The following is a 26,936-nucleotide window of genomic DNA, read 5'->3' as shown; positions in this document are numbered from 1 at the left end:
CCGGAGAAGTCAGTAATAATTAATCGCGATCCACGAAAAGCACTGCCGACGCCAACTCAACATGGGTATTGGTACCTAAATCAACCGGCGAAGGCCCCGGCACTGCCGGCACCCTTCCAAGGCGTTTCCAGTGGGATGCGGCAGAGGGCAGCACAGGAAAGAGAGAAAAAAAAAGCGTATCGCGAGCACTGCAGCTGGGGTGGCTAGAATCCTACTGCAGCTTTACAGAGGTCATTATTAATGAGAATACTACTGGTTCGTGACCATTTGAAACATCCTAGTCGACGTTTAAGCTGGTTCGAGTGTTCCAGCGTGGAATTTTCATGTAACGTATCTTCCGGTGTATTAGACGCGCGCGCCTAATGGGTCCATCTTATACATATTTATTTTTGCGCCGGAAGTGTTGTAAAAATGTGCGACTTCTACATCGGAAATTACAGTATTTTGAAATATGACAAGACATTCAAACCAGCTCGGTAGGCACCGCGAAGGCATGCCCACCGCAAAACGCGATTGTGCACGTTCATCGCGAAATACCTTGCTCGCTCATTTCAGGGCAATAAATTTCCGTCTCTCTTTCACACACACACACACAAAAAGTACACTAACAGTCACCGTGTCCTCAATTTCCAAAGGCACCTATGTTAGGATATTTCTCTCTCTTTTTTTTTTTTTCCTCCAGGGAGGTGTTTATATTTCGCGCTTACACTGTAACGCAACTTCAACTTCCTGTTTTCTGGACCGGGGTCGAAACTGTAGAGCTTTGTAGCTTTTAACACGAGCTTCACATCCGCGTTACTAGATTAGTTGAAAGCGCTAATCTAGTAACGTTGCTTCACCTCACCTACGCCGTCTTGCGCTTCTTTCGGCTAAGCTTGGCGAAGCAATACTCGGTCAGCAGGCAACCACAGTCAGTGAGATTTCAAAGATGGTAGACTACAGCAAGTGGAAAACAATCGAGGTAGGTGATTTATCTTCGTTTTTCTGTTATTAAGCGGCATCGCTGCGGCAGAACAGTGCCGCGTGAAGTGTGACTGCCGAAGGAAACCGACTTGAACCGCTAGGATTGTCTCGAGCTTTCAAAGGTCAGCGCGATAGCATCTGGGACGGAAACCCAAACCGACCCTGCATGGATCCTTCTAGAACGGCGCTTTAAAACACCAAATATTACCGCTAGACCGATCGTCGAGCGATCGACGTTATTTATTTTTTTCTGGACGAGCGCCCATGTCCCAATGGAAATAGTTTCACGCGCTTCGTAACCAACCCACTTGTAGACCGCCAAGCAGGACCCGCTAGTCTATGTAGCGGTTCTTGCTCAAGACCGTTGGCTGTGACGCCGTTACGCCCATGTCGCTTGGATTTTTACGAACGTTTGTTCATTTTATTGCACTGGGCGCTAGATGTTACGGAATATCTGATCCGACAGATTGTTTATGCGCTTTACATTATTTTTTTTTCGTTGCGATAATTGTCGCCGAGCTGCTTGTTCACGCTGTTTCTTGCGGGTGTATTAAGTGGTGTCAAAGCGCCGTCAGGTTCCTACTGTCGCGATCTTTCCTGTGCCGCTGTCAAAAAGGATGCGGATTCCATCATGCGATGATACGGTGTTCGCATCGTGGTTCGCATGATGGAATGATGAAAATGATATTCGTAATATTCTACGTTGACCTTTTCTCGGCAAGCTGCGTAGCGGGGCTCACAAGGCAGTTATTTGCATCGTGCTTGTGACGTGAAAAAGAATTAGCACGCTCAGAGTGAAAAAACAAAAAATTATATGTATGCTAACGCAAGAAAGGCGCTTTGATTCACTGTTCAGCATTTTACCTAAAGTGACCTTGGGAAATTGTGTAGGAAACGAACGGCAAGTGATCTTTGTTTGTACACTTAAACGTTTAGGTTTCACTTTCCCATCATCTGCAACACTTCGCCAGTGCTTCTTTAAGCAGCCGCACTCGAAATTTTCAATTGTTTTCTCGCGGATAAAAAATGCAAGGATAAATCAATGCGTTAGTTAACTGTATGCCATCTAAAATTTGACCATTAGTGAAATGAGCGACGTGAGTGTTATCCGCTTAACTAAAACGAGGGTCGCGGGTGCACATATCGTGTCACACTAGTGTTCAACTTTGCTTGGCGCTATTTGGCCAAACCTGGCCCTTGTGCCATTAGACCCTCCTCGTCATCATAATCAACTGTCCGTATCTAGAGGTTGACTGTGGTGCACCTAGCACCTAATCGTGGTGTTACTGTCAAGCTGTTTGGTTTACTGATTTGGCTGCCAATTCATCCATTCTCACATTGACTTGTCAACCGCCATGCTGCATAATTAATAAACTGCATAATTGAATAATTTTGCAATATTACCTTTTCGTTTCTGGAGCACGTCCTTATTTTTATTTTTGTGTCTGTGTATGTGGTTATATTGATTTGTCTTCATTAAGCCCTCCTGAGTGGACATAACGAACACAGGTTTGATTAATTAAATCAAAATTTTCTCACCGATATCAGCATGTAACAAATCTTATCGAACCTCGATGTGACTAATGCAGATATAAAAAAAATAATTAAACAGGGCAACAGACACATGTTTATAATAGATATTGGATATAATGAAACTATTTTTTGTCACATGCAACTCAATTATAACGAGGTTATACCATCATCTGGACTGTTGATACATTTTTATTAGTGGACATGAAGATTTTATGCCCGAGATACTGGTATTTTCTAAGGTTTTTGATGCACCAAGTACTTTCTCCAAGTGATTGGAGGTGGGGATGTTGAGATGCATGATAACTGTTTGCACGCTGTTTCAGGTGTCGGATGATGAGGACGACACGCACCCCAACATTGACACGCCAAGCTTGTTTCGATGGCGGCACCAGGCACGTGTCGAACGGATGAACGAAATGAAGAAAGAGCGTGAGGAGTTTAACAGGAGGAAGGCCAAGTGAGTTCCACATTCGAATAAAAATATTAATGACAATAAGACTAGGCCTACACTTGCATTAGTGTTTAAACAGAGTCGTATGCAGCGGCTGGTTGTTTTGCCCCACAACCCTGTGTAGGCCTGTGCTGTTGCATGCAATATTGTGCAGTGCCTAGACGGTAGTGTTTGTCTGAGCTTGTGGGTTGAACATAGCTAGAAAGTAGGGTAACCACCCATGCCGCGACTCGCGCAACTGTCCCGCATTGAGAGCTATTGTCCTGCGTCCCGCAAGAGATAACGAAAATCTTGAAAAATGTCCCGCATTTCACACTTTATTATTATTGTTCAGCAGTGCATTGAGTTCAGCTGCATCAGGCCACCCTGTTTGAGGATGTGCTAGCTGCAAGCACTCCAAGCTTTTGAAAAAAAGTGGCTACGAATGCTGCTGGCACCAGCTGCATGCACTGTCCCACTGTTCCCCCTGATGTGGGCCCCGGTTGAACACGCGCACACATTGCGTCTTACCACTGGCCAGCAGTAGCGTGCGTGCATCAAGTGAAGAACTAGGACAGAACCCCTGCGAAAGAAACTTTCTTGCCAAAAGTTAGAAAGTAAATTACTGTAGTTAATTTCTCATCGTGCTGTGTAAATCACCCCCCCCCCCTTGTCAGCATGTTCCACATTTCGCTAGTAGTGAGGTCACCCTACTAGAAAGGCTTGCAGAGCATCGCACGCGAAATTTGAAGGTTGTGGGATTGTTCCCCACCTGCGGCAAGTTGTTTTTTCATCCACTTTCCAACAATTTATTAAGCACCAGTAACTTCCCCTATGTTGGCCTTGGTGTCACTGTTTGTTGGCTTCTTATAATATGACTAATAAAAATCAGGCTCCTCGGTTAATGCCCTTTCTTCTCGTTTATTTCATTATCAAATTGTGGTCTTTGGCACATGAAACCCCAGAATTCAGTTCAAACATTCTGAGTATCATCATCTTAATCCCTGCTCTTGCTTTTGATGCACTATCTCAGTTTGCACAGTCGTGCCCGCAATGCCTGAATGAGTTCATGCAAAAGGCGTATTCACGGCAGCGTTCACACATTACTCCATCGTCTGTCCAGGCACGACAAAATGCTGCTGGAGGCCCGCAAGCGATGTGAGGGCAAGACTGGCAAAGACCTGGAGCAGGCAAAGCGAGATGTCGCGAAGCTCGAGAGGAAGGACAAGGAGCTGCGCAAAGAGAAGGAAGAGTTGGACAAAAAGGAGAAGGTAGGGTGCAGCTCCTTTGCCATTGATTAGGGTTGCCACCTTTGCCAAGTAAAAAAAAGAAAAGAAAGAAAGCATCACCAAGAAGAGGGAGTAGCTTGCCAATCATCCCGAATTTAGTGGATTTAGTACACAGTCCCGACTTTTCAGTAAATCTCCCGAGGACCCAGTTAGAACTGCCGAATGTCCCTACTACTATTTTTTCTGCTAAGTAGCATTGAGCCATGCGAGAGTTGGGGAAAACTGGCCAGGTTGCAGCCCCAGCTGTTGATCCATCACTGTAAGTCACTGACCTACAGATTTCTGCTTGTCAAAGTAAAGCAAGAACGAAAAATGTCACCTATTTTGTAGTACATTCGACTGGTCACTTTCAAGCAGTCTCAATGCGTGCTTTACATTAGTCTGGTCCAGATCAAGTGTTTCGAATACATTTGCACAGTATGTTTAGAGTGTTGGGCTCCAGCTCGAATGAATCCAAGGTTCTCTCGCTTGCATCCTGTGGCTATGACTTAGATTCGCTGGAGTCGCAGATCATGTGACTCACGGCACGGTGGGAGTAGCACTATGCGTGCGCAAAGCTTCAGGTGTCTGCCATATTTGTTTGCGCCAAAAGCCACACTGATGTGCTGCCTTTTTGGCATCTGAATACTCTGGCTAGTGGCTGCTAGTGCGGCTCAGGCATTCTTTCTGTGGTTCCACTCACCAGTAGGTCTGGCATTGTTACAATCCAAGTCCGAGTCTGCCAGCAACCAGTAAAAATTTTTTTGACTAAGTGATTAGATTGTTCTTTATTGACAACTAATGTTTGCAGTACAGTCGACTCTCATTACAACAAACCTTGATAATCCGACAAAAAGCTTCCGTTTTATCCAAAGTCCATAATATCCAAAACGCCTCGCTTCCGAAGTTTTGGTCACGATGTCTAACAACATTATTGCAAAGAGTGAGTGACGAACGTCCAAAGTAAACAACAAACAAAAGAAAATCGCAGTTTCCCCCTAAGGTGAAGCACACTCAATGACCGTGGAAAGTGGCTGTCAAAACGTTGAAGTGAGGAAGTGTGGCAACAGTAGCGAGTGAATTGACCTTCGTGCGGTCTCTCGCTTCAACGCGAACTAAACGTCGAAAGCACAGCGCATACAAAGCTACTGGCACTGGGTGCACTATGTCCACATCGCAGATCGCTTTGAAGATGAGGCCCACGCGAGTGAGCATTTTGTCCACATCGAAATCGCTTTCAAGATATGAGCAGCCACACCGTAAGCAGCAGCCGCCGGAGTGGAACCCCCCTCTCCCTTGCCTCGCCCGGTGCCTCGCACGCGAAAGAAAACAGCTCGTTTCTGCCCCGCCTTCCTCTCTTGCATGTCCGATATTTAGCTACTATCGTCGACTCACCCTCGCAAGTCAGTTGTCAGCCCATGTCGACACAGCAAAAGTATGTTTTGTATGCCCGATTTTCAAAAAAATTGCCGCTACTTTCATCCGCTGTAGCCGACAGTCTGTTGTAGCGCAGTCTGTTAAAAGCGAACTTTGTTGCATTAATAAAATAGGTAGAAGAAACTAAGGTTGAAGTATAGTCTGTTATATCAAAAGTCTGTTGTATGCTGGTCGATTGTAACGAGCATAGACTCTATTCAGTTTTTGCAAGGGGGATTGCAGAAGCAAGGGCAAATTGTGTTTATCTGTATGGATTTGGTCTGAAGGGCAATTAGTGGACGCCCCTGAGTGTGCGCATGTGTACGACTGCTTTGCGTTCTCGCAGACCTTGGGTGCTTTCTGGTTTTGGGGGATGCCCACCTGCTGAGCTCACGTGCTGCCTTTTCTTTTTTGTTTGTGTTTTAGCTGGCACCTTGGAATGTTGATACCATCAGCAAGGAAGGTTTTCAAAAAACGGTGAGTTGTTTACTCTTCCACATTACAAAAACCAGTTGCCTACATTCACCACTAGGTTTACTGTTGGACACCAGTTGCTATGCACAGATATACAATTCACAGAAGCATGGCAACTGGTTTGTGAAGCATCCTGCACTTTAATGCCTAACCAGTAAAACTATCATAATTATTCATGAAAGGCCTGCACTTTTGTTAGTGACACTGCAATATTTTCTCACGTGCACGCCTGTCGCGTTAAAATGCACGCTATTTGGTCGTTGCCAGTAACTTGGTTCTAAATACCTGACCGCTATTGCGTGAAGTAACAAACAGGTTGTGTCAGTGTTTATATGAATGCTTACTCCTAATAGAGTACTTGATAAAGTGCGTAGTTGGTGCAGTCGATCAATGTAGTTGTGTCAGGACTATCACTGTTTCTATTGGAGCTGCCTTCATTTTGCTTTTCTGGAGTCATGATGGTATTCGACTGAAGGAGAGAAACGAAACAAAAGAAATTCAAATCAACTTGTTCGGCTTTCTCATGCAGATTCTGAACAAGCCGAAACCAAAGGAGGAAGTCGTCTTGACAGAAGAAGAAAAGGAACAGACACAGGTAAAAATACCTTTGCCTTCAGGCATGACATCACTCTGAGCTTCGAACATTCATGTACAGTTGGTGTGGTCGTCATCCACACTTCAGCATGTTGGTTCCGTTCACTTATTCTTGATACGTAGGCAATAGAGTGGCTGTAAGTTTTGGTGCGTGTTCAGGTTTGTGTGTGTGTGTGTGTGTGTGTGCTGTGCGCGCATAGATAACGTGTGAGGAAACTTATTGTGCCAAGAAACGGTGCTGCTCCTTTGTGACTGTTACGAACTGTAATTCCTCTTGCCAACATTGTGGGTTTGAAGTCCTTTCTTTGGAGGTTAGCAACAGAACATTGGCAGACGAGTGAATTTCGTTTCCCCGAGGAAAGGTGTGCATTGTGAAGAGCCGCCAACACAGGCAGTCCTTGTGTAGCAGCGGTCACACAGATTAATTCCATTCTTCCATATGCCAGTCACCATTCTTGCAACCAACTACTGTACAGGTCTTCCCTCTTCCGTTATGCATTTAGCAGCACGAATGAAGTACAGTGTGTCACCGATCACCCCGTTGCATTTCAGACAGCTGATCGCAAAGTAGCAAGGCAGAAGCAGTAGCGGTTTTGCATTCATGTGCTTTTTTGCACGCTTTCACCCGAGGCAAAGTGCGGCATGCTGCCAGTAGCGCCATCTCGTTCCTCTACAACAAACCGCTCTGCGAAACGGATCTATGCTGAGTATATATCTACTCAGCAAAAGTGATTGTCTTCTTGTATCTACTTAATCAGCATTCTTTTTCATGTGCGTGTATAATGGTTTGTTTCCCTTAATAAACTGTAGATGTTAGTGCAGTCCTTAGTCTGTGTCTTGCCTCATTCTTGTGATCTGCCTTTCGTGCTACAGTTTGCGTCATGTTCGGTCAGTACCAGCGAGGCTGACTTCCTGTTTTGCTAAAGGCTCTGCATTGTTCTTGAACTCCGTGCAGAAAAAATTTGTGTCGGAGAACGAGTCGCTGCTGAAGCAGTTCGGGATGCTGCAGAAGTACGACGACAGCAAACGCTTCCTCCTGGAGCACCCGCACCTGGCGAGCGAGTACACGGCCAACTACTTGGTCCTCTGGTGCATACGACTCGAGATGGACGACGTAAGTGGTCGCACAATTGGCAGAAAGCACGCATTCTCCTTTTTTCTGTAACCCCTGATGGGGCACCAAAGAGGAACTCTTAAAACATTGTTTTTGTTAGCTTAGCAGTAATTTCTAGTGGTATGCAGACACTCGTATATCGCTGAATCGAATATCTACAATTTGAGTTTTCGAACATTGAGTGTATTTGGTGTAGAGACCCGCACGGGGCCGCCTGTCACGCGCACCGACTAACCTCTCGTGCTTGATGCTGCGCAAGCAAGCGCCTCACCCGTTGTTTTTGGCACAAAAAAATTGTCGAGCACACCGTCAACAAGCCACCCCAGCTGTCACGGTTGTGGGTTTTCTTGACGAGCAGCTCTGACCTGTTGCATGTGTTCCCCTGACGTCGTCCTGACGTGAGGATTGAACACACAGCGCCTGAATTCTGCAATTTACAGAAAAGCGATGCATCAGCCAGAGTCGCCTCTGTCGGTACAAAAGTTAGTCCAAGTCGACGGGACTGACGAAGTAACTTCGTGACGCAGTTTTGATTTTACAAAGTTTTTGGCTATTTCAGTCATGTACTTGGAGCGTGTATGGCTAGTAAATCTAGCAAAAAAACTATGTCGGCCGAAGCAAAAGTTATTTCAAGTGTCCTTCCGCATGAAAAGTTTGAGCGGCAAGACCGCTGTCAGAGCAGGCATGCTGAAATGTGGTAGACAAGAAAAACCGCTCTGCCATTTGTGAACAACTCAGAGAAACGAGAGCTAATGATTCCCTCTGCGCAAGAGGGATGGCGTGGGAGTGAACCCACGGTAACATGATCAAGCATGCGTTGTGGTGGATAGGGGGCAGGAACGTGTGCCTATCTGCTTTCTTCTCTGAGCACCGGTCAAGCACCGTGTCGGCCTTGGAGGTAATTTCACCGCGGCAAGCTGAACGGGATAGTGTCCTCATACACATTTTGTTCTTCGTGCGCATATGGTGTTGGCGGTCATGTAATCACAAGTTTCTGAGACATGATACAAAGCGGTAGCTCGTGGTGGGTTCATGGACTGTTGAGTTCATAGTCATTGAGTGAGGTCTGTCAGTGTTCGCCTGAGCACGCATGACACCAATAAAACTGCCAACCTTAGTTCGTGTAGTCTCCTTGCTATTGCCATCAATGCTCGACCTTTCTGGCGAAACTGACCTTTCTTTCTTTCTTTTTCTTCATTTATTTCTCAGGACCAATATTTGTATACTTTTACGCTTTTGTTTTTACACCAAAGCTTAACTGGCCAGCTCTTCAAATTGGCGATGTTTGTCTGAGGCAGCCAGGCAGGTGAACGAGGAAGGTGCCTCGAGGTGAAGAAAATTGCATGCCGGAGGCAGTATGAAGGAGCGAGCTCAGCACGCGGCAAGGTACTACCACCTAGACAAACGTGTTGGTAATGTTGAGTGAAGAGATGGAGAACTGAGGCCAAGCGTCGCGGAGGAGGAAGGCAGGCAGATGCGCGCTGGGTTGGCCTCCTCTGGTAGTTGCTACTAGTTTTCTTTGTGATGCATACGTGGTGGGTTTGTCTCGTGGTAATGTCGTCCTTGCGCGCCATATGCTGTGTGTACGAGTGAAAGCGTGCAACAGTGAGCCAACAATGGCGGCTCAATCTCGCATGCGCAAGAGGAGCAAGCACACCATATTCCGTCGTGCACATTGCACTATGGCATCAGGAAAGGAGATGGAGCAGGGGCATTGTACTTTGGCCGTGCACGGTCGTGCGTGCTTTATCTTGAAAGCGATCTGCTTTGGGGGCACAGTCTAGGTGGGCCGACGGCTGGTAGCTTTGCATGCGATGTGTTCTCACCGCTGAGTTTGCGTAGAAACGGTAGACAGCACGGAAGTCACTTTGCTCACCGCTACTGCCGCAATTCCCCATGCCAGCATATGGACACTCCAGGCACATTGCTGCCGTTGCAGTGATGTTCCGTGTAAAGTCCAGGTACGATAACATTGTTGCCTCACACCATATGCTGTATGTGCGAGTGAAAGCATGCAAGGGTGACTCGACGATGTTGACTCAGTCTCGCACCAGCAAGGGAGGAAAACGGGGAGGTAGTCTACTATCTTGCTCCATTGCAGACAAGGCTACAGATAAGGGTGTTCTACTCTGGCAGCAACTGCATAGGGCGTGGCAGCACCGGCCCTATCTTGGAAGCGATCTGCAATGGGGACAGAGTCTTAAGTGCTTCGACAGTTCATAGCTTCGTGTGCGTCGTGTTCTCGCTGCTCAGTTTGAAGCAAGAGGCAGCATGAAAGTCATTTCGCTTACTGCTGCTGCCACACTTCCTCACTCCAACATTCTGACAGCGAGTGCACGCGATCGAGTGTGGTGGGTTCGCGTTTGCCTGTGCGCGCATGACGCCGTGCTTGTTAATTTGGTTAGTAAGTGAACATTTACAAGCTTGTACGACCCATAAAACTACTATCATTACTCAGTTCATAAAGCTGTCTACTAATTTACCATTGCGATTGATGCTTCACCATTCGAACGAAACTTCGACTTTCTTAACATGTTGTTTCGAAAACACATAAATTGGCATTAAAACCTAAACTCAACAAGCAGCATTGCCTATATTTGTAAGCAGTACATCCGCAAATGCATTTATGCCAATGGAGGACTCCACAGGATAAAAGTGAGAATGGCGTTTATGTGAAGTCATCTACATCTGCTGCAAGCACAGCTCGTTGGCCTCCCGCAAGATGCAGAAATTCTTATGCTTGGCTTTGAGTTCAGATAAAGAATCCCAGGTGATTAACACTAATAGGGAGCTCTCTGCCGTTGTTTCTGTTATACTCCCGTGTTTCAAAGATTCAAAGAAATTTTATTTTCAGAAAATTGCAATACACACAACAGTTTACATGCACAATATAAGTTGCCGTAGTGCAGGAATCGTAGTAGGGACCACCTGTCAGAGTTTAAAAAGAAACGAGGAATGCAATAACAACATTTTTAGTGATACCAAAAAGTTTATAAATGCGTTATTGCAAGTGAGAACAGCGTAAAGGTGATTAACTAGTAATAACAGCATGATTGCAAATTGAAAAAGAAAAATAACTATGCGTAAAATAAAAACTACGTCAAGTTTATTGAAGACAGGTCAATATCTATAAGTCGATCTTTGTCTATGGACTGATCTTCATCGATTTGCTTTGTTATTATAAATTGTTGCCTCCACGATAGTGCTGGCACGTGCCGGCAACTTCACGTGATCTGGTACCACTGCCGAGGTGGCGCAAAGGTGTTCAGGGTCTTGATTCTCTCGCCCCGTGCAGAAGCACGAGCTCATGGCCCACGTCGCCCACCAGTGCATCTGCGTCCAGTACGTCCTGGAGCTCGGCAAGCAGCTCGAGGTGGACCCGCGATCCTGCATTTCTTCGTTCTTCACACGGTGAGCCTGAAGTGCGCTGACCCAACCGCAGTGCTTCAGCGGGACCGGTGTTCTGCTGTCGAGCGAGCAAGGTTGGGGGTTTGAACCCCTGCCGCAGTTAGACGCATTCCGGCAGGCAGAGTATGCTGAAATGCATGCATAGGTGCATGTTAAAGAGCCCCGGGTGATTGTCATTCGAAAACAAGTATAAGTAACATCAAAGATTGGGTTAGTTAGCTCTGCGCAACCCAAAATGTAGCAGCGCAACTGTGGATGAGCATATAAATCAAAGAGCATACAAGGACAAACGCTTATCTTTGTCTGCACTTAAATTCCTTTCACTTTTGTCAATAAGTAGCGTGCTTGAAATTTCAGTAATAGATACTATTCTGTGTCCTATAGTTCTGAAATGTGGTTCAGTATTTAGAAGACATGTTCTCATTGTCTAAGTGGAACAGAGCACTAATTTTGAGGTGTGTGCTATACAGTCGAACCCGACTATATCGAACCCGTTTACATCGAATTATTCCTTATATCAAACAATTTATGGACACGGTATAGTTACAATGAGTATATATAGCAAAAATTATGCATACATCGAACAAAACTAATAGCGACTCCCGATATATCGAACGTCAAGCGGCGGAAAGTGCCCCCGGAAGTTGGCTTTCCCTCGCGGTGAAGGGAAAACCCGGCGGCGCGGCTCCATCCAACCGCTCCCCCTATGCGACCGCGCTACCTCGGAGCCGCCGACACCTCCCTACAAAAAATGATCCTGGCCCGCCCGCCTGCAGCGCTTGCCCAGACAGCCAATCAGAGGCTCTTGTGCCCTCGTCATGCAAGTTGGCGAAAGTGCGAGTTGTCTCGCTGCTTATCTGATTCATTGTGTGCGCCTTCTCCCGCAGTGTTGCCGTGATGAAGCGTCAGAATTAGCCTTTCGTCGTGAAGCTCGAAATCATAAACCGGGTCGAATGCGGTGACAAGTCGGATGTCTCTGCAACGTACAAGATTCCGAGGTGCACTCTCGGCACGATCTTGAAGGGGGAAATTAGGGCTAAAGCGGCCTAACTCGCGACCCGGTGCCCGTAGTGCCCGTGGCGCCCGACGCGTATGCGCGGCCGTGTACGAGTGGTTCATCCAAAATAGCTTCAGCCGTACCGACTTCCGCGTGCTCGGTGATGACTGTAAATTCTGATTAATGCGACGAAGCCGTTGTCGTTGTTGCCGAGGTTTGGAGCCAGCTGTCAGAATTTCCGGAAGCTGTTGACGAATCAACGGTGCGTGAGTTAGTGAGCGCAAATGATGGTGTCGCGACCACGGTAGAGCCCGGAAACGAAGACTACATTGCCGACATCGTGCCGAGCACAACTGAAAATGGGCACAACGAGGAAAGCAACGACCATCTTTGGCCCACATCCTCCGAAGTGCGCTCGCACTAGTCCGGTGCTTCTGTGCGAAAGCGGAATGTTGCGGCCTCAGCTGCTCCGACTCCTTAGACAATGTGGGGAAGTGCGTGCCTCGCATGCAGCGAAATTGTCCAAGCAGAAGAAAATGCAGGACTGTTTCGTGCGAAACGAAGCTAGTTTCATCAATAAAGTGATTTTATAAATGGTATGTGCATTTATGACATCCAATTATTTAGCAGGCTTATATCGAATTATGCTCTGTATCGAACTGATAGGCGTTTTTTTGCGAGTTCGATATAGCCGGGTTCGACTGTATATATGCTTTAACATAGTAGGCAAGGCTTTCAACGGGGTCTTAAGAGGTCCGTAACTGCACGCTTTACTCTTGCGTTCAGTCTGTTCGTCAGCGGATACTCCAGCTCGAAAACACCTCAGACACGTGGATTGCCAGTCATTCAATAAGTCATTTCATTACCGTCAGCATCCAGATGGCTGACCAACAGTACAAGGATGCCTTTGAAGACGAACTGAAGGGATTCAAGGAACGTGTCCAGTTGCGAGCCCGAGAGAAGCTGGAAGAAGTGGTCAAGGAGATTGAAGAAGTGAGTGTCAGTAAGTGTGAAGAAGTGAGTGAGATACTTTGTCATTCGCATGCAAGGCATTCATGCCACTGTGCAAGGTTAGGAAATGTGTGCGCGCATCTATGTGTGCATGTCTTCCGGGTGTGTGCTCAAATGTTTCAGCAGGTAACGGAATCAGGCAGTTAGTTCTACTATTCATGGTGAAGGTCACCTGCAACAGGATCAGCGTGTTGGCATTCTAGTGCATTCTAGTGCCTTATTATTGGCCCGAATGCCCACCGAGAGCTCGAGAATAAGAGGAACTGAGGGGCTGAATTTTTTTATTAGTCACAACCATGTCAGGTGACGGAAAACGAAGCCACAGAGAGCATATGTAATTTTTATGTCTAATTGAAAAGTATAATTAATCTGGTAATCGTAATTTTAAAGTGGACAGAGAGATAGCTCACCACAGATGGGGACTGAGCCCACATTCCCTGCACTACTTCTGTGGCTCTTTACCAATGCAGCTACCGCGGCACTTTCTCGAGTATGTGTGTGCAAAATTGGCACTGGGAGTGTGAGCCAGAACCGCTCAAGCCGAAGGCAGTGGTCGTGGAATGCCCTTTTAAGCACGGGTGTCGCGTAGTGCGCGATCTTAGGAGCAGGCAATTGGACAGTTATCCCTTGTACGCTACTTTATGGCATCAAGCTTCAATCTCATTTGCATCGAGCCAGTAGACAGTCAAGTCGGGGAAAGCATAGCAGGAGCATTTCTTTTTTTTAACTGTAAATGTAGAAATAATTAGGGAAAGATGTGAAAGCAGGCGTAAAGACAACTTGCTACAAATGGGAGCTGAACCCTCCCCTTCTGCATTACGGGTGCGATGCTCAAGCAGTTGAGTTACCATGGCAGCAATCCTACCATCCGGTATTTGGGACATTGATGTATGTGTATGGTACAGATGTAACCCTGGGAGTATCAAAAAGATGTTTTGCATCCACTGCCAGGGCTGTGAGGGGTGCTGACAAACACTCCTAGGGCTAGGCCAAGTACAAGTTCGTTCAGTCCATTCGTCAGCGGATACTTGAGCTCAGAAATGGTCAGCCGGTGGTTGATGGGTCAGTGGTAAGACTTTTTATGCAAAGGAATTGAGAAAAAAGGTGCTTGAGCTCTCACGCAATGGAGTTGCGGGGCGGGAAAGAAGGGAAGGGGTCCCTCGCACTCGCTCGTTCGTTTCTTTCATTCAGGCCATTCACTTGCATTAACAGTAGTTGATGGTCCCTGCTCAATTTGTTTTAAGCCTTATTTTTCCTTTTTCTCATTATTTCTATGTTACAATTAATACAGAAGAGTTTAGGTGCCCTACGCTTTTCCACGCTTCATTGTCTGTTGGCTTCCTGTGCTAGTTACTAAGAAAATAAAGTCAAGCCACTTAGGCCTGCTTACTATTGGGGTGCTCATTATTACGAGTTCAATTCCTTTAGCGCTTGGTGCAGTGCATGGGGAAGTGAAGCGTGAACAAGTCGGAGCTAATGAGAATGCATTCTTTCACGTCTGCTTTCACTTGTTTGTATGGTGACAGCCTGATTTTGACTTTTACGGCATGGGAACTGCACCATCTTTGACGACAGGAAATGTAGCAACCTGAAATTGCTTTCTCAGCTCGTTGGTTATTTGAGCTGTTCCATTTCATGCTCTCCTGTTTGTGTTTAATATGTTTACAATTGCATAAACACATAAACTCATTTAAGACCAGGGAAACACAGCATTGGCATTTACGCCTAGTACAGGGCATAACCAGGTTGGGATTTCTTTAAATAGGTTGTTTGTATAGACGCATATATCGTGATGAGTGTTGCCTGTGAAGCTGGAAAATCTTCTGCAGTTGTAGTGACTGTTAAAAAAAACTTGCAGGAAGAACGGCAGGAGAGGCTAGGACCTGGCGGTCTTGACCCAGTTGAGGTGTTCGAGTCCCTGCCTGAGGTGAGTTGCGTCAGCCCATTTGTCATACAATATAACCGAGCTTTGGGTGCATGTTGTAGAACCCCGGGTGGTCAAATACAGTAGAGCCTCGTTCAAACGTCTTGTTTAAATAAAAATAAGCAAGAAAAATATGTGTAAACCGGGGACACATGCGATCTGATGTCACTAAAAAGTTTGGCAGATTCAACTGCAGTTGACATCTATGTAATCCGAAGTGTTGCAGCATGAGACCTCGACACATGTGGAGCTGGTGGGGACCAGATGGCTCGAGACGCAGATTGTTCTTGCAGCTTAGGCAAGAAAATGTTCACACTCCTCCAATTCAGCCTGAGTCTACCTTCTTTTCTTTTTTTCTATTTTTTTAAGAGCGCGGGTATTGTGGTATCGAGGCAGCATTCCTCCGATTCAGCCTGAGTCTACAGGTTTCCTTTTTTTTTAATATAAAGAAAGCAGGTATTGTGGTATTGTGGCAGGAAGTTTTGACGTGCCCAGGCAGTGAGAAATGCCGATGCACGTCGACCTGATGGGGCCCCGAGCAGTCTGAGGCACATTTTTTCGTTTTCCTATTGCGTAATGCCTTAAGATGGCGACAGCTGACTGGAATGAAATTGAGCTGGTGGGCAACGCCAGAATACAATGCTGCCAGAATGAAACATGATGCCCACTTCACGCCGCCTGTAGCAGGGAGCGGCAGTGCATTTGGGTTATCATTGCGAATCTAAGATTTTCAATTTTGAAACAAATTCAAATTATGAGAAACAAGTGGGAATGGAATCGCAATGCTGGTGCTGCAGCACCGTAACAGCAGCACCTGTCACACACACACCAAAAACAGTGTCGAGTCCGAAAAAGAAAAACTGCTTTCTTCTGTTGACTTGTCTATTATTTGACTCGTGACATAAAAGTACATTTTTGCCAAAATAATGGCAGAAATCGCGAGATTCGGAATATTAATTTCAAAATTGTCAACGTTGCTGCATTTGGATGTAACGCAAGGGTTGAGTTCGAACAACGACAATCGTGAAAAAATCTCGCCTTACGTACGAGTAAATGCGGTAATTGGGGAGCGGCTTACACAAGGACGTGGGCTATACGCAAAAAAGTACGGTAAAATTTTCACTGCGACTTAAGTGTATGGAGTTGCTCAGTCCTTTTCTCTTGCTTTTCCTCAATCCTTTTCTCCTGTCGTTGTCTCACAGTCTATGCAGAAGTGCTTCGAGTCTCGCGACCTGGAAATGCTGAAGGATGTCATCGCCAGCATGCCCGAGGAAGAGGCCAGGTACCACATGAAGCGCTGCGTCGACTCTGGCCTCTGGGTGCCTGACGCCAAGGCCGCGGAGGCGTCAGAGGCGTCGGCACCGTTGGAGGCGTCCTCCGAGACATCAGGCGCAGAGTGAAGGAGAAAGGACGGCAACAATGATGATGCCATGCATCGAATGAGGTAAGCCATCGTTTGAACCACTCGCATGTGGCTTTGGATTGACTGAGCCCCACGGCGCTGCCTAGGATGTGACCAGTGCCAAAGCAAACTTGAGCAGCGAACAGGATGAGGGCTTTCTAAAAAACTAGCCTGCATAGAACAAGCATTGTTTGCCGAAAGAGAGCCTAAGGAAGGATTTGGGATATCTATGTGCAACAAACTATAACGTATAAGATTGTTAAAGAAAACAGTCAAAGGGTATGCTATCGATATCGTTCAGATATGGCATAAGAATTCAAAAACGTTTTTTTATTACACTCTTTCTTTTATTGCTTTTGTTATTTTCTATCTTGTGTCAAGGTTTCATGCAAATCAGCCAAATATTCTACCTGTTCTTCTAAATGATTCTAGTATTCTGATTACTATTCATGTCAAAGCAAAAAGTTGATAGAGTCGAAGAAGAGTAATTCGCACTCCACGGGGAACGCCAGTAAGTCCGTACTGTCGAATGTACGAAAGAAACGAATTCATCCAAGAAAGATAACTTTATGTTTTAAGGGCCCTGTACAAGGAATGAGTGGTCGATTCGTTGCTGCACGTACTTCCACTTACGTGCAAGCAAGTGTGCCTGTACTTCTCTCAGTTTGTGCTGTCGCTGTATGCTGATGCAAGGACTGCAATTGCTGGAGTCAGATCCGCGTGTGAAAGCTCCGGAGCATCAAACATCATCATCATCTGAGTTAGAGTCTCTGTTTGACGGTGTGAGGCCTTAATTATTTCGTCATCGTTCAGTTCGCACACAACACCGTGCTGTCGACGTCTGCAAAGTCTTCAAATGTAGCGGTGGCAGAAATAGGCATACTGCAACTTAGCAGGTCATCAGCGATGTCCGCACTTGAGCTCAGCGTGGTATATGGCAGTTCAGGCTCTTCAGTTGCGGAGTCAGGCTCATTCGGACTGTGACTCAAGTCTGAGTCGGACTTACGAGGGCACTGTTGGTGCCACTCAACGCGGCCGCCTGTCGACAAGATCAAGAGAAAGGCTTCTTGGAGCCAGCAGAGTAAACAAACAAGCACGAAATGGCGGAATGCTGTCCGAAAGGCAAACCATAGAATAAAGAAACAGCTTTGGCAAACTCAACAAACAGCATGGAGAGAGCAGGCCATGCGCAATGTTGCCGGAATAGGATGTGATGATCGCGATGTTGATGTGACCTATAATTCAGGCAAAGCCTCCAAGATTGGGATTTGCAATTAAATTTTTTGGGGATAGTGCTGCAACCAAAGCAAGGCCTCAGGGATTACCATGTAGTGTGCAATCTCTGAGGCTATACCTGATATTTTGCATCTCTAAGGCCATACTTGGTGTCTTGTCGAGGTTGCCAGAGGAGATAACGGCAGCAAGTCGGCGTACGTTACATCTACAGATGGAGTCCAGATAAATGAATATAGAGCCGGCAGCTGTCCGAAATGTCAGTCATCTTTACACATTAAATCTATGGTTCCATTGGCGGTGCCACAAAGCTGTCCGAATTATCGGTGTCCGGATTACCGGTGTCCGATTTATCGGTCGGCGACTGTGTTTATACAAGCCTACAGAGCTCATACAGTAGCTAACCGATTTTCCGGACCTGCAGGGCACCGAGAAATCCGTGTTAGGAATTTATGAGACACCCAGTGCAAGACACCCGGCGCTTACTTGCCTTGAAGCCAGTCTCTGGAATGCCTTTTTCTCTAGCAATTTCTCTTGCCATTGCTTGCAGCAGCTTGATGTTGACAGCTCGTTACTCTCGAGTGAAGTGTTTCAGCTCCAGTTCAACTTCAGGAAACACTCCGTTCCTCGGCCTCCGAAAACTTCTTCTCGGGCTGCTGTGTACATGGAGGGTCTGCTTTTGCTTTCCCCAATCGCGAGTGCTGCGCTCATTCACACCAAACTGACGCCCTGCGGCACAGTTGACAATAGTTTTGGCAGCTACTATCACTTTTCTTTTAAAAATAGCCGAACACTGCTTTCTCAGTCCTGACATTGTGTAATACATGGCGGTCGCTAAGACAGGTTGGCTACAATGGTGACTGATGATGCCGAAAGAACTTGATGATGATAGCACTGAGTAAGTACAAAACAGGAAGTATGAATTTGGGCTAAAAAATGTCGGGATCCGCAAATAGTACGGAGCGGAAATTCCGCATTGTAAAATCTGGAAATAACCTCGCGCTATACATGGGTTCTTACATTAATCCAGTCCTCTTGGTCTCTGTAGTGCCACGCAGGCAGGTTCTTCGCGCCTTTAAAGTAATGTCCATCTTCAAAACGAGCATCTCAGCTTTTCGCTTCAGGATGTTGCCAGAGACTGGAAGGTTCTTTGATAAGGCTCCTCTCAACCATAGCTGCAAAGTACCTTCCAGCTCCGGGTGCTGTTCTTTCCAGTCACTTTTTAGTCCTGTAGTGTGACTTGTTGACAGAAGACAAGATCTTCTCCTTGTCTTTCACATCAGTGGGATGAAGTTTGCTTGGGGAGGTTAAACTCCTTCGTGACGTCGCCTTGCGTCCGCCCTTGCTCTATAAATGGCAGCCTTCCTCTCCAGTATCATGGTTAAATATTTTCCGAGCTTCTTCGATACAATTAGTGGAGGCAGGTGAAGAAGTGGGCATGTGGTGTTGAAAACACATCAGCGTTGCACTTGTTTGCTTAGTTGAGAGACACGAATAGATGGTTGCAAGGCACTCAACAAAGGCGCAAAGTAAGAAGTAACAAAATTATGAATGACAATGGTCTCGACGGATGAAAACATCCACAACTACCGTATTTACTCGCATAATGATCGCACTTTTTTGTCAGAAAAAATTGACCCAAATTCAGGGGTGCGATCATTACGCGGGTTAAATTTCCCGCGGTAAATAAAATTTTTTTTTCGTCCCGCGTTTGCTGCGGGATGCGGGTGCGGGACACCAAAACAAAAATGGCGGCCGGCAGAGCAAGCCGAACGCGCCGAACGCTATCTTTTTTTTTTCTTCTCGTGAGTACATTACGTGCGTTGAAACAGTTTATTCCGTGTCAGTGATGAATAATATCGTTAATATCGGCAAGTTTGCGGCAATAACGTAGCCATGTCCACTTTGAGGGGACAGAAACAGATGGGCCCGCTTAGGTGCCAGTGACAGAAACCCATGGCCGGCGTGCTGCGGAAACTGCGGCACCTGTTTTCACTACTATCCTAACATGGCACCTTTCCGCTAAGGGTGGGCGAATATCTTAGCTGTGTTACAAGCGTTGGCGTATGAACAGGGTACACTTTTAACGTATCAGTGTAAACATGGCTACTATCATTGCCGCGCGCAATTTGTTGCGTGCTCACGAGTGCAGATGAAAAGAATCGAAAGGCGCCTTTTGTTTTTGTTGACTACAACCATTATAAAGCCTACCCATAATATAGGCCAGTTTGTGATGAAAGTAATGAAATGAGGCATCTACTTAAGCATGTTTGGTGCGTGCAGACGAGTCGTTCGCGTAGCATTCTACAGATGGTAAGCGCGATCATTATTAGCTAGACTTGGCACACGACATATCGCTGCGGCAAGTTCAGGGTGCGATCATTATACGGGAAATAAAAAAAATCGGATTTTGACGACAAAATTCAGGGGTCCGATCATTACGCGAGTGCGATCATTATGCGAGTAAATACGGTATGTGCAACAATGAAGGAAAACTGATGACGACAGCACTTGATGTCAGCATCACCTGGCGTTAACATTGAGTTGTGCTGCTATAACAAAGAAGCCAATCCATGTCGAATCCGGAGCTAGCCAGGTGGTTTAGCATTCTAAATTGGGTCTATGTGGGGCTTACTCGAGTTCTCTGCCTGACACTGTGTGTGTTACACATGCGGTGGCGTCACCAACGGTGTCAATGTAAGACGTTGCCTGATGAAGGTGCTTGTGCGTGGTTAAAACCATGCTGTTTTCGTATTTACATGGAATTGCACATGAATCTGTGCAGTGTAACATGTGACGCTAATGTAACTGAAATGAAAAAAAAACTGGCACAAGGCATGTGCGTTGATCTACATTTGCACATGAGGCTGGACATGTGTTTCTGCTGTTAGCTCATTAAATAATATGCACTGCAGATGGGCAGTACTCGTGCGAATAGGGCTGCAGAAAATTGCATCTTTTCTGCAACTCAGTCACCGTTATTACCCGTGTGAATGTGTGATTAGACTGCATGCAAAACTCTGTGCATACATCTGTGCACATTTGACATGCATTTAGATTGTAGTAGCTTGGGCAGAGCAGCAATGGAGGATCCGTGGCAAGAAACAGCTTGGTCCTTTGGTTTTTGAGGGAACAGTGCATCTTCATAATTCTCTTGAGATATGACGCTACCACATAGGTCTCAGCCTACATTTCACTTCGCACTGGCACCTCTTCCAGCAAAGTACCTCTAGCGTACACCTTGCAATATACGTCGAATGAGAAGTGAACAAACATCTCTACCTTTTCTCATTGTACCCTGCTTTCTTGCAGTCGGCACAGACTTGCAGTAGACAATGCCGTCGTTGCCTGGGAAGTGGTGCTTGCTCCAGAACACGAAAGGAAGTCTTAAGCAGCCAATTAAATCTGCATCTGTGTTAGCTTGTAGAACCTCTGAGCTTTCTTTTGGATGAGCTTCCTGAAGCTGCGCACCTTCGGCGAGACTTTCTGTTGATTTGTTGGCACAGCCACCAACAGCACCACCACTGGTACGAGAACATAACTTTTTTTCGACTGGAACAGTTCCCGACCATTTTCTCTTTCAAGTCGACCTTTCTCATGGCTTCTTCTTCATCAAGTATGATGCCAAATTAGGCAGGATTGTAGGTACAGCATCCTCTCAGAGGCAAGGTTTTTCACGTGGAGTATGTATGCACTTCCTTCCCTTCAATTATGTGCACGTAGTCCTGTAGCTCATACTGCAGCACAAGGTACAGTTCGCAGACCACACATGTGTGGTCCAGCTTTGTCCACTCGATGCAGATTCTTTTCCCATTGCTTCCTGAAGGCTGCATCCTGCGGAATGTCAAACAAAGACGTCTTCGTGCCGACCTTCACATAGATGTAACCTGTCTGACAGCCTGGTGCAAAACAATGGTTTTGCCTTCGGCATGGCATTTTGGTCACGCAAGACAGTCACTGCTTGTCAGGCCACATCACTGTCCACAGAAAAGCCTTCGGCAGATCGAGGAAGCAGCGCGTGATGTGTTCGTGAGAGAAACAAAACTTTGCACACTCCAAAAGTGCGGAGAGGCCCGAACGCTCACTACACTGAAGGTGGCGATGGCGTCGCATTGCTTAGGCACGCCAAAGCACAATCCAGCGACATGGCCGGCATCACGGCAATGCATGGCACCGGCCAATGCGTGAGCCTACTACCTCCTTCTAGCTCACTTTAACGGCGCTGGGGACGTATTTTGTGATGATCACATTGGGCAATCACAACTGTCTCCACGGCGATAGTATTGCCGTCAAGCTCGCGCTGATTGGCTGGTCGAGCAAAATCCGATGACATAGGACTCTACCAACCAATCAGCTCATGCAATTTTGCTCAACAAGTTGATCGGCACTTGCCAGTGGTGAAGGCGTGGCCATGGCGATAGTATCGCCAAAAGCGATCATCGCAGAATACATCCCCTGTTTAGTCACAACATACTTTGCCCTGAAAATCTAACTTTTGGATTCATGTTTGAAATATTGGTTGTTCATGTGTACTGCTCCTATGCCCGGGGCAACTGACGCTTCCTTGGGAAAGTCCGGAATATTCAGCAAATATGAATTTCTTAGTCATAAAAAGCAGTCACCTACTCTATTTTGCTCTGTTTTAAGTTGCAAGGAAACTAATATTTGCCGATGCCACCTGTGGCGGCTGGATTCCGATAGGGGCACAATGCAGAAATGCTCATGTAACCTTGCAGTGGGTGCACATTAATGAACCCCAGGTGGTCAAAAATAAATCCAGAGCCTCTCACTGTAGCGTGCCTCATACTCATATTGTGGTTTCGGCAGGTAAAACCCCAGTACTATATAACTTTAAATAATTTAACAAATACCTTTTTGCTGTAACCAATATTGCCTTGAACATAGCATTTGTCGAATTTATTATAGCAGTAGGATTTTCATTGAAATAAAGCATGGCCACCGAAATCTATGTTTACTTTGTTATATTCATCTTCGTTATATTGAGGTTTGGTTGTTTTCATTCGTGTTTTCTTTGTCAGTTTGACCAGGCCATTGGTCATATAGACGCAGGCTTAGTTGCAGCCTAAATTCAGTTCTGGCAACAGCTGGGCACACTTCCTGCAGCAGCATGGGCTTTTGCTCATGCCACCATGACGGTGTAATTACCTATTCATTCCATTCTCGGGGTTTGGGAGTTATGCATCAAAGAAAAATAAAGATGAGACAGGAATTGGGTGCAAGTATACGCCTGTAACCCCTCGTGGTCATGCGCATTGACACAACTTGTAGTCACTCTGGTCAGGCGCCATTTCAAGCATTTAGACGCCGCACAAGAAGTGAACGAATGCATGTTAAGTGATTCATGTCAGAAAAGAAGAGTGTCGAGCGGGAAAAAAAAATGCTGTTGGCGTTTGGGTTTGTCACGCTCCAAGTTCGTTCCGGTTGGGAGAATTAAAAGTTTATAAACACTTGAGAACCAGTCTGCAGCACGAAACCAGTTTGCAAAACAGTTCGGCACAGAAAATGCTTTGACACAGGGCCTGGTCACGTCTGACATTTATCACAAGAGTAAAAGCAAACACAATGAATGCACTAGTCGCATGGCAAAAGTGCTTTGCATTCGCTAGCGAGGCCCCCCCCACCCAACATCTTTCCTATCAAACCCTTCCATTGCGTTGCGGTTGCACAGAGTTGACGCAGCTTCTAGAATGAGCGGCGCTGGAGAAACGGAGGTGAAGTAGAAACGTGTGGTGGGTGTTCTGCGGCATGGTAGCGATGTCTAGTAGCTTGCTATGGCTTATCATACGGCGTAGTCACATCTTACTACACAAATTACAATTTGAAACTTCTACTCTCTAACACAGAAAGCAGCCAGCAAGTTACATTCTCCTCATTTTTCTACTCTTTCTTTTTTAAGTAAAAGCAGGTGACGACATTGATCCTGGCAACCATGAAAAAGGACAGTTTGTGCTAAACAGTGCAACAATCTTTCTTATGCAACTGTAGGCGGTGCAGTCTCACACCTTCTAGGCGTGGATAAAGGAGTCCAAATCATGCATATGTAGCGTGCCCCGGGAATGATCTGCACAATTTGAAGAGCATTGCATACTGTGCTTGGAGGCACCAAAGAAGCATTGAGCCATGGCTCGCAAAAAAGGGAAAAAAAACCTGTGTTGTTTATAGCACAGGTTCTTTATTAATTAGCGACCACAGTGTCAGTTTTACAATGAGCCATGCTGGTGAACTAGTTGGTCTTCCTGTTTTTTCTCAGGAGACCCTCTATCTTGTTTTACATCTGTCTTGGCATGTGCACTTTACAGCATATCTGGTAACAGTAGCGAGCTTGTTTAATGGACGAACTGGAAGCTTCAACTGAAACTGCGATTCTGCAGTACCTTTGAAATAAGTTTTTGGCCGTACATCACAACTGGCATGGCCGAGTTCAAAAGTGCAAGCTTCTCTGCCTTGGTGATCGTACAGTTACCAGCACACCTTTAAACACATACACAAGCACACCTTACCAGCTGAAAACACCCACTTTCACGCTTGACGCAGCCCTCGAGTCGTAACAATGCGCTCATGTGGTGTGCCGACTGAAAAAGTAATCACTTCAAAGAATTGCTTATCTATTGAGCACTCGTTTGCACCCTGTGTGTTTCAACAGATTCAGGCTCAGTTCGGATGCAGTTCCACTTAGAATTCCGGTTCGGGTACAGTTTTGAGCTTGAGTTTGGTTCTACAACCTGCAGAAAACCTGCTTATTTCTGAGGCTTTCAATGGTACTTGAGCACTGTGTGGTAATGCTCGTAGCACTCTCTTCAGTGGAGCCCAGGATTTGCGCTGCAGGTCTGTAGGGTCCTCATTGTCGCTTTCTTCTAGAGTGCTCTCATTCAGTGATGCGTGCTGATCATCTGAACACAAAATATGTTCATCTGCGCCACTAAAATCATCTTCTGATTCATTGAACTTACGCGAATTTTGTCCATAAAATGCATGTGCAGAAAACGTCTCCATCCTGTCATCCTTTCAAACATAAAAGAAGGGGGAAAGAAAGTCCTGACATTGTCCAAAGACATTGCGAAGTGCACTTATTAGTTGGAAAAGTTCTCAAAAGCTGGCGTTACCAACCCAAATAACTGGCAAACTCACACAATCGCACGTCTCGGGCACTTCGGAATGTCTGATCATGTTTTCGCGTGTCGAGACGGGCTCGACACGTGACCATAAAGGGTTAATAATGACACGTTCACATACCACTGTTAAAAGTTTTCGAATCTGTGTTCATATGAAGCTGTGTATGGCCACTGGTGGGTGGCCTCTGAGGCTTCCCTACCCACCCCCCGCCCCTTACCCCTGAGAGATGCCTTCTGAAACTTGCCTTAGTCCTGGTACATATTGCTTGCATGCAAATGTCGATGCTATTTAAAGGGGCTCTGAACCAACCCTCGATCTTGATGAAAAAACATAGTCTGCGGATGGCATATCTCAGCCAACTTTGTCAGTCGCGAGTTTGCAAGCTCGCAAGTGGAGCACGAAGTCGCCTTTTTCTCAGACGCTCTCATTTCAACAGAAGCCTGCTCCTCACTCTTTTCTGGACGCTTTATTTTGTGATGTAGTGAATTACCACACATGGCTACTCTTGGCCAATAGCTGATGCCAATCAAGAAGGGTGTTTGGGTAGTGCACTTCCTACTGTTACTGGGCATATTTATGGACAGACTTAGTAAACAGGCTGAAGTAAGCAAAAATGTGCTTTCAAATTTCAATAATATTTAACTTCCAGAAGAAGCCAACTATCGGCGGCTCACGCTCTGCTGCGGCCGCCCATGTAGGTAATAAACTTTGGCCACCCTGCTTATCGGTGTCGTCTCGCTAATTTTGACTAGTTTTGAATGCTCAACTAGCCTCGAACCACCCGGAAACTAAAGGTCAGACTATACTCGTGCTTTCCAGTGCATGCTCATTCGTTGCCGCTCCGGGCTAGACGCCTTGGCTGACTAATAGCCCTTCGAAAATGCGCAAGTTGGATGTGGCTACTATCCACCAGTCAAGCTGGTGAAGGGCAAAGCCAGTCTGCACCACGTGGCATGGTCAGACCGCTGCGTATGAGGGTGAGCATGCACTCAAGCCTTGTCGTGCACCAAGCAAACAATGCACATACGCACTGCCCTTGCATGTAGCTGCAGTCTGCTACGCAGCGTAGACATGGCGGCCGCCATGAAATTTCGCAACAAGTCCACAGGCTAAATGCACTCCAGCTGGCTGAGGACAACCGCATTTGGCTTATGTTTGGCGCGTCACGGATGCCAAAATCGGAAGTGGCGTCTACATTAACATCGAAAACCAAATTTGAACTGTGCGCCACGGTGACATTTAGAAGGCCACGCCCCGCACCACCGTAGCCTTTGCAGTGCAAGGCATTGAAGGAGTGAAAGGATTATGGAGGTCGTGTTTGATTTCCAATAATTTCGCTTCTGCTGAATGCATTGGAGCGCTTTTTGTGGCAAAATGCTTCTCAAATGGCCTATTTTCACTTCAAATGCCTTTGTCTACTTCAATAAAAAAGTGGTTCAGGGCCCCTTTAACTAAACTGTAGTTACTCTGTAAACGGCAACATGGGAATTAATATAGCTCTCCCTTTTGCTTTGCAGGCCAACACAAGCAAGGGAATGCTAGAGCAGAAAAAAAATTTGAATGCCTGGAGATGTCCTTGTGCCGCGTCCAACGAGATACTTCAATACATGGACACAAATTAACTGCTTGTTTCTGTGCATAATGTTTTTGTTTTTGCTGTGTACATAGAAAGCGTCGAGATTTTTTTTTTTTTTTTACCCCCCAATTTTGCCAACACTTGGTAGGAACGTGTTTGCTGTGTTAACTTTGAGGAGATTTCGCTTACGGAAGATTTCGCTTACGGAAAAAGAAAAGTCTAACGAAATCTTGACAGATCAGTACTGGTAACCAGGAAAATGAGCATCACAGCTTCATTATTTTCACAGATGAAGAAAACTTGCCAAGAGACATGCGCCTTTCTATGCTTCCTGAAAAAATAGTCCACTAATAAATTGCTGCCGTGATTTCTGAGAATCGAAACTGGCGAGTCATGTAAATTTTTATGTAAAAAAAAAAAATTCTTTTTTTGCTGGAATAAAGTTGCACCACTCACATA

At 46.0% G+C, this 26,936-nt stretch overlaps 1 protein-coding gene across 2 annotated transcripts; it reads left to right on the top strand.

Annotated features, from left to right (window-relative positions):
• Positions 1–740: 740 nt before the first annotated feature.
• Positions 741–26,936, top strand: Cdc37 (cell division cycle protein 37). Of its 2 annotated transcripts, none has more exons than XM_070528096.1 (11): positions 741–961; positions 2,820–2,953; positions 4,050–4,197; positions 6,037–6,087; positions 6,614–6,679; positions 7,634–7,792; positions 11,088–11,203; positions 13,070–13,214; positions 15,067–15,135; positions 16,335–16,576; positions 26,419–26,936. In XM_070528096.1, the coding sequence occupies exons 1-10, from the start codon at positions 929–931 to the stop codon at positions 16,530–16,532; spliced, it is 1,119 nt and encodes a 372-aa protein (XP_070384197.1). In that variant the 5' UTR covers positions 741–928; the 3' UTR covers positions 16,533–16,576; positions 26,419–26,936. The 2 variants fall into 2 exon arrangements, with proteins under 2 accessions (XP_070384197.1, XP_070384198.1); XM_070528097.1 differs by having other exon boundaries at positions 746–961; positions 13,070–13,190.

Source organism: Dermacentor albipictus, chromosome 10 (assembly GCF_038994185.2).
Source record: "Dermacentor albipictus isolate Rhodes 1998 colony chromosome 10, USDA_Dalb.pri_finalv2, whole genome shotgun sequence".
NCBI classification, from domain to species: Eukaryota; Metazoa; Arthropoda; class Arachnida; order Ixodida; family Ixodidae; genus Dermacentor; species Dermacentor albipictus.
Note: the sequence above shows the minus strand (reverse complement) of the source record. Positions and strands in the feature narration are given on the sequence as shown.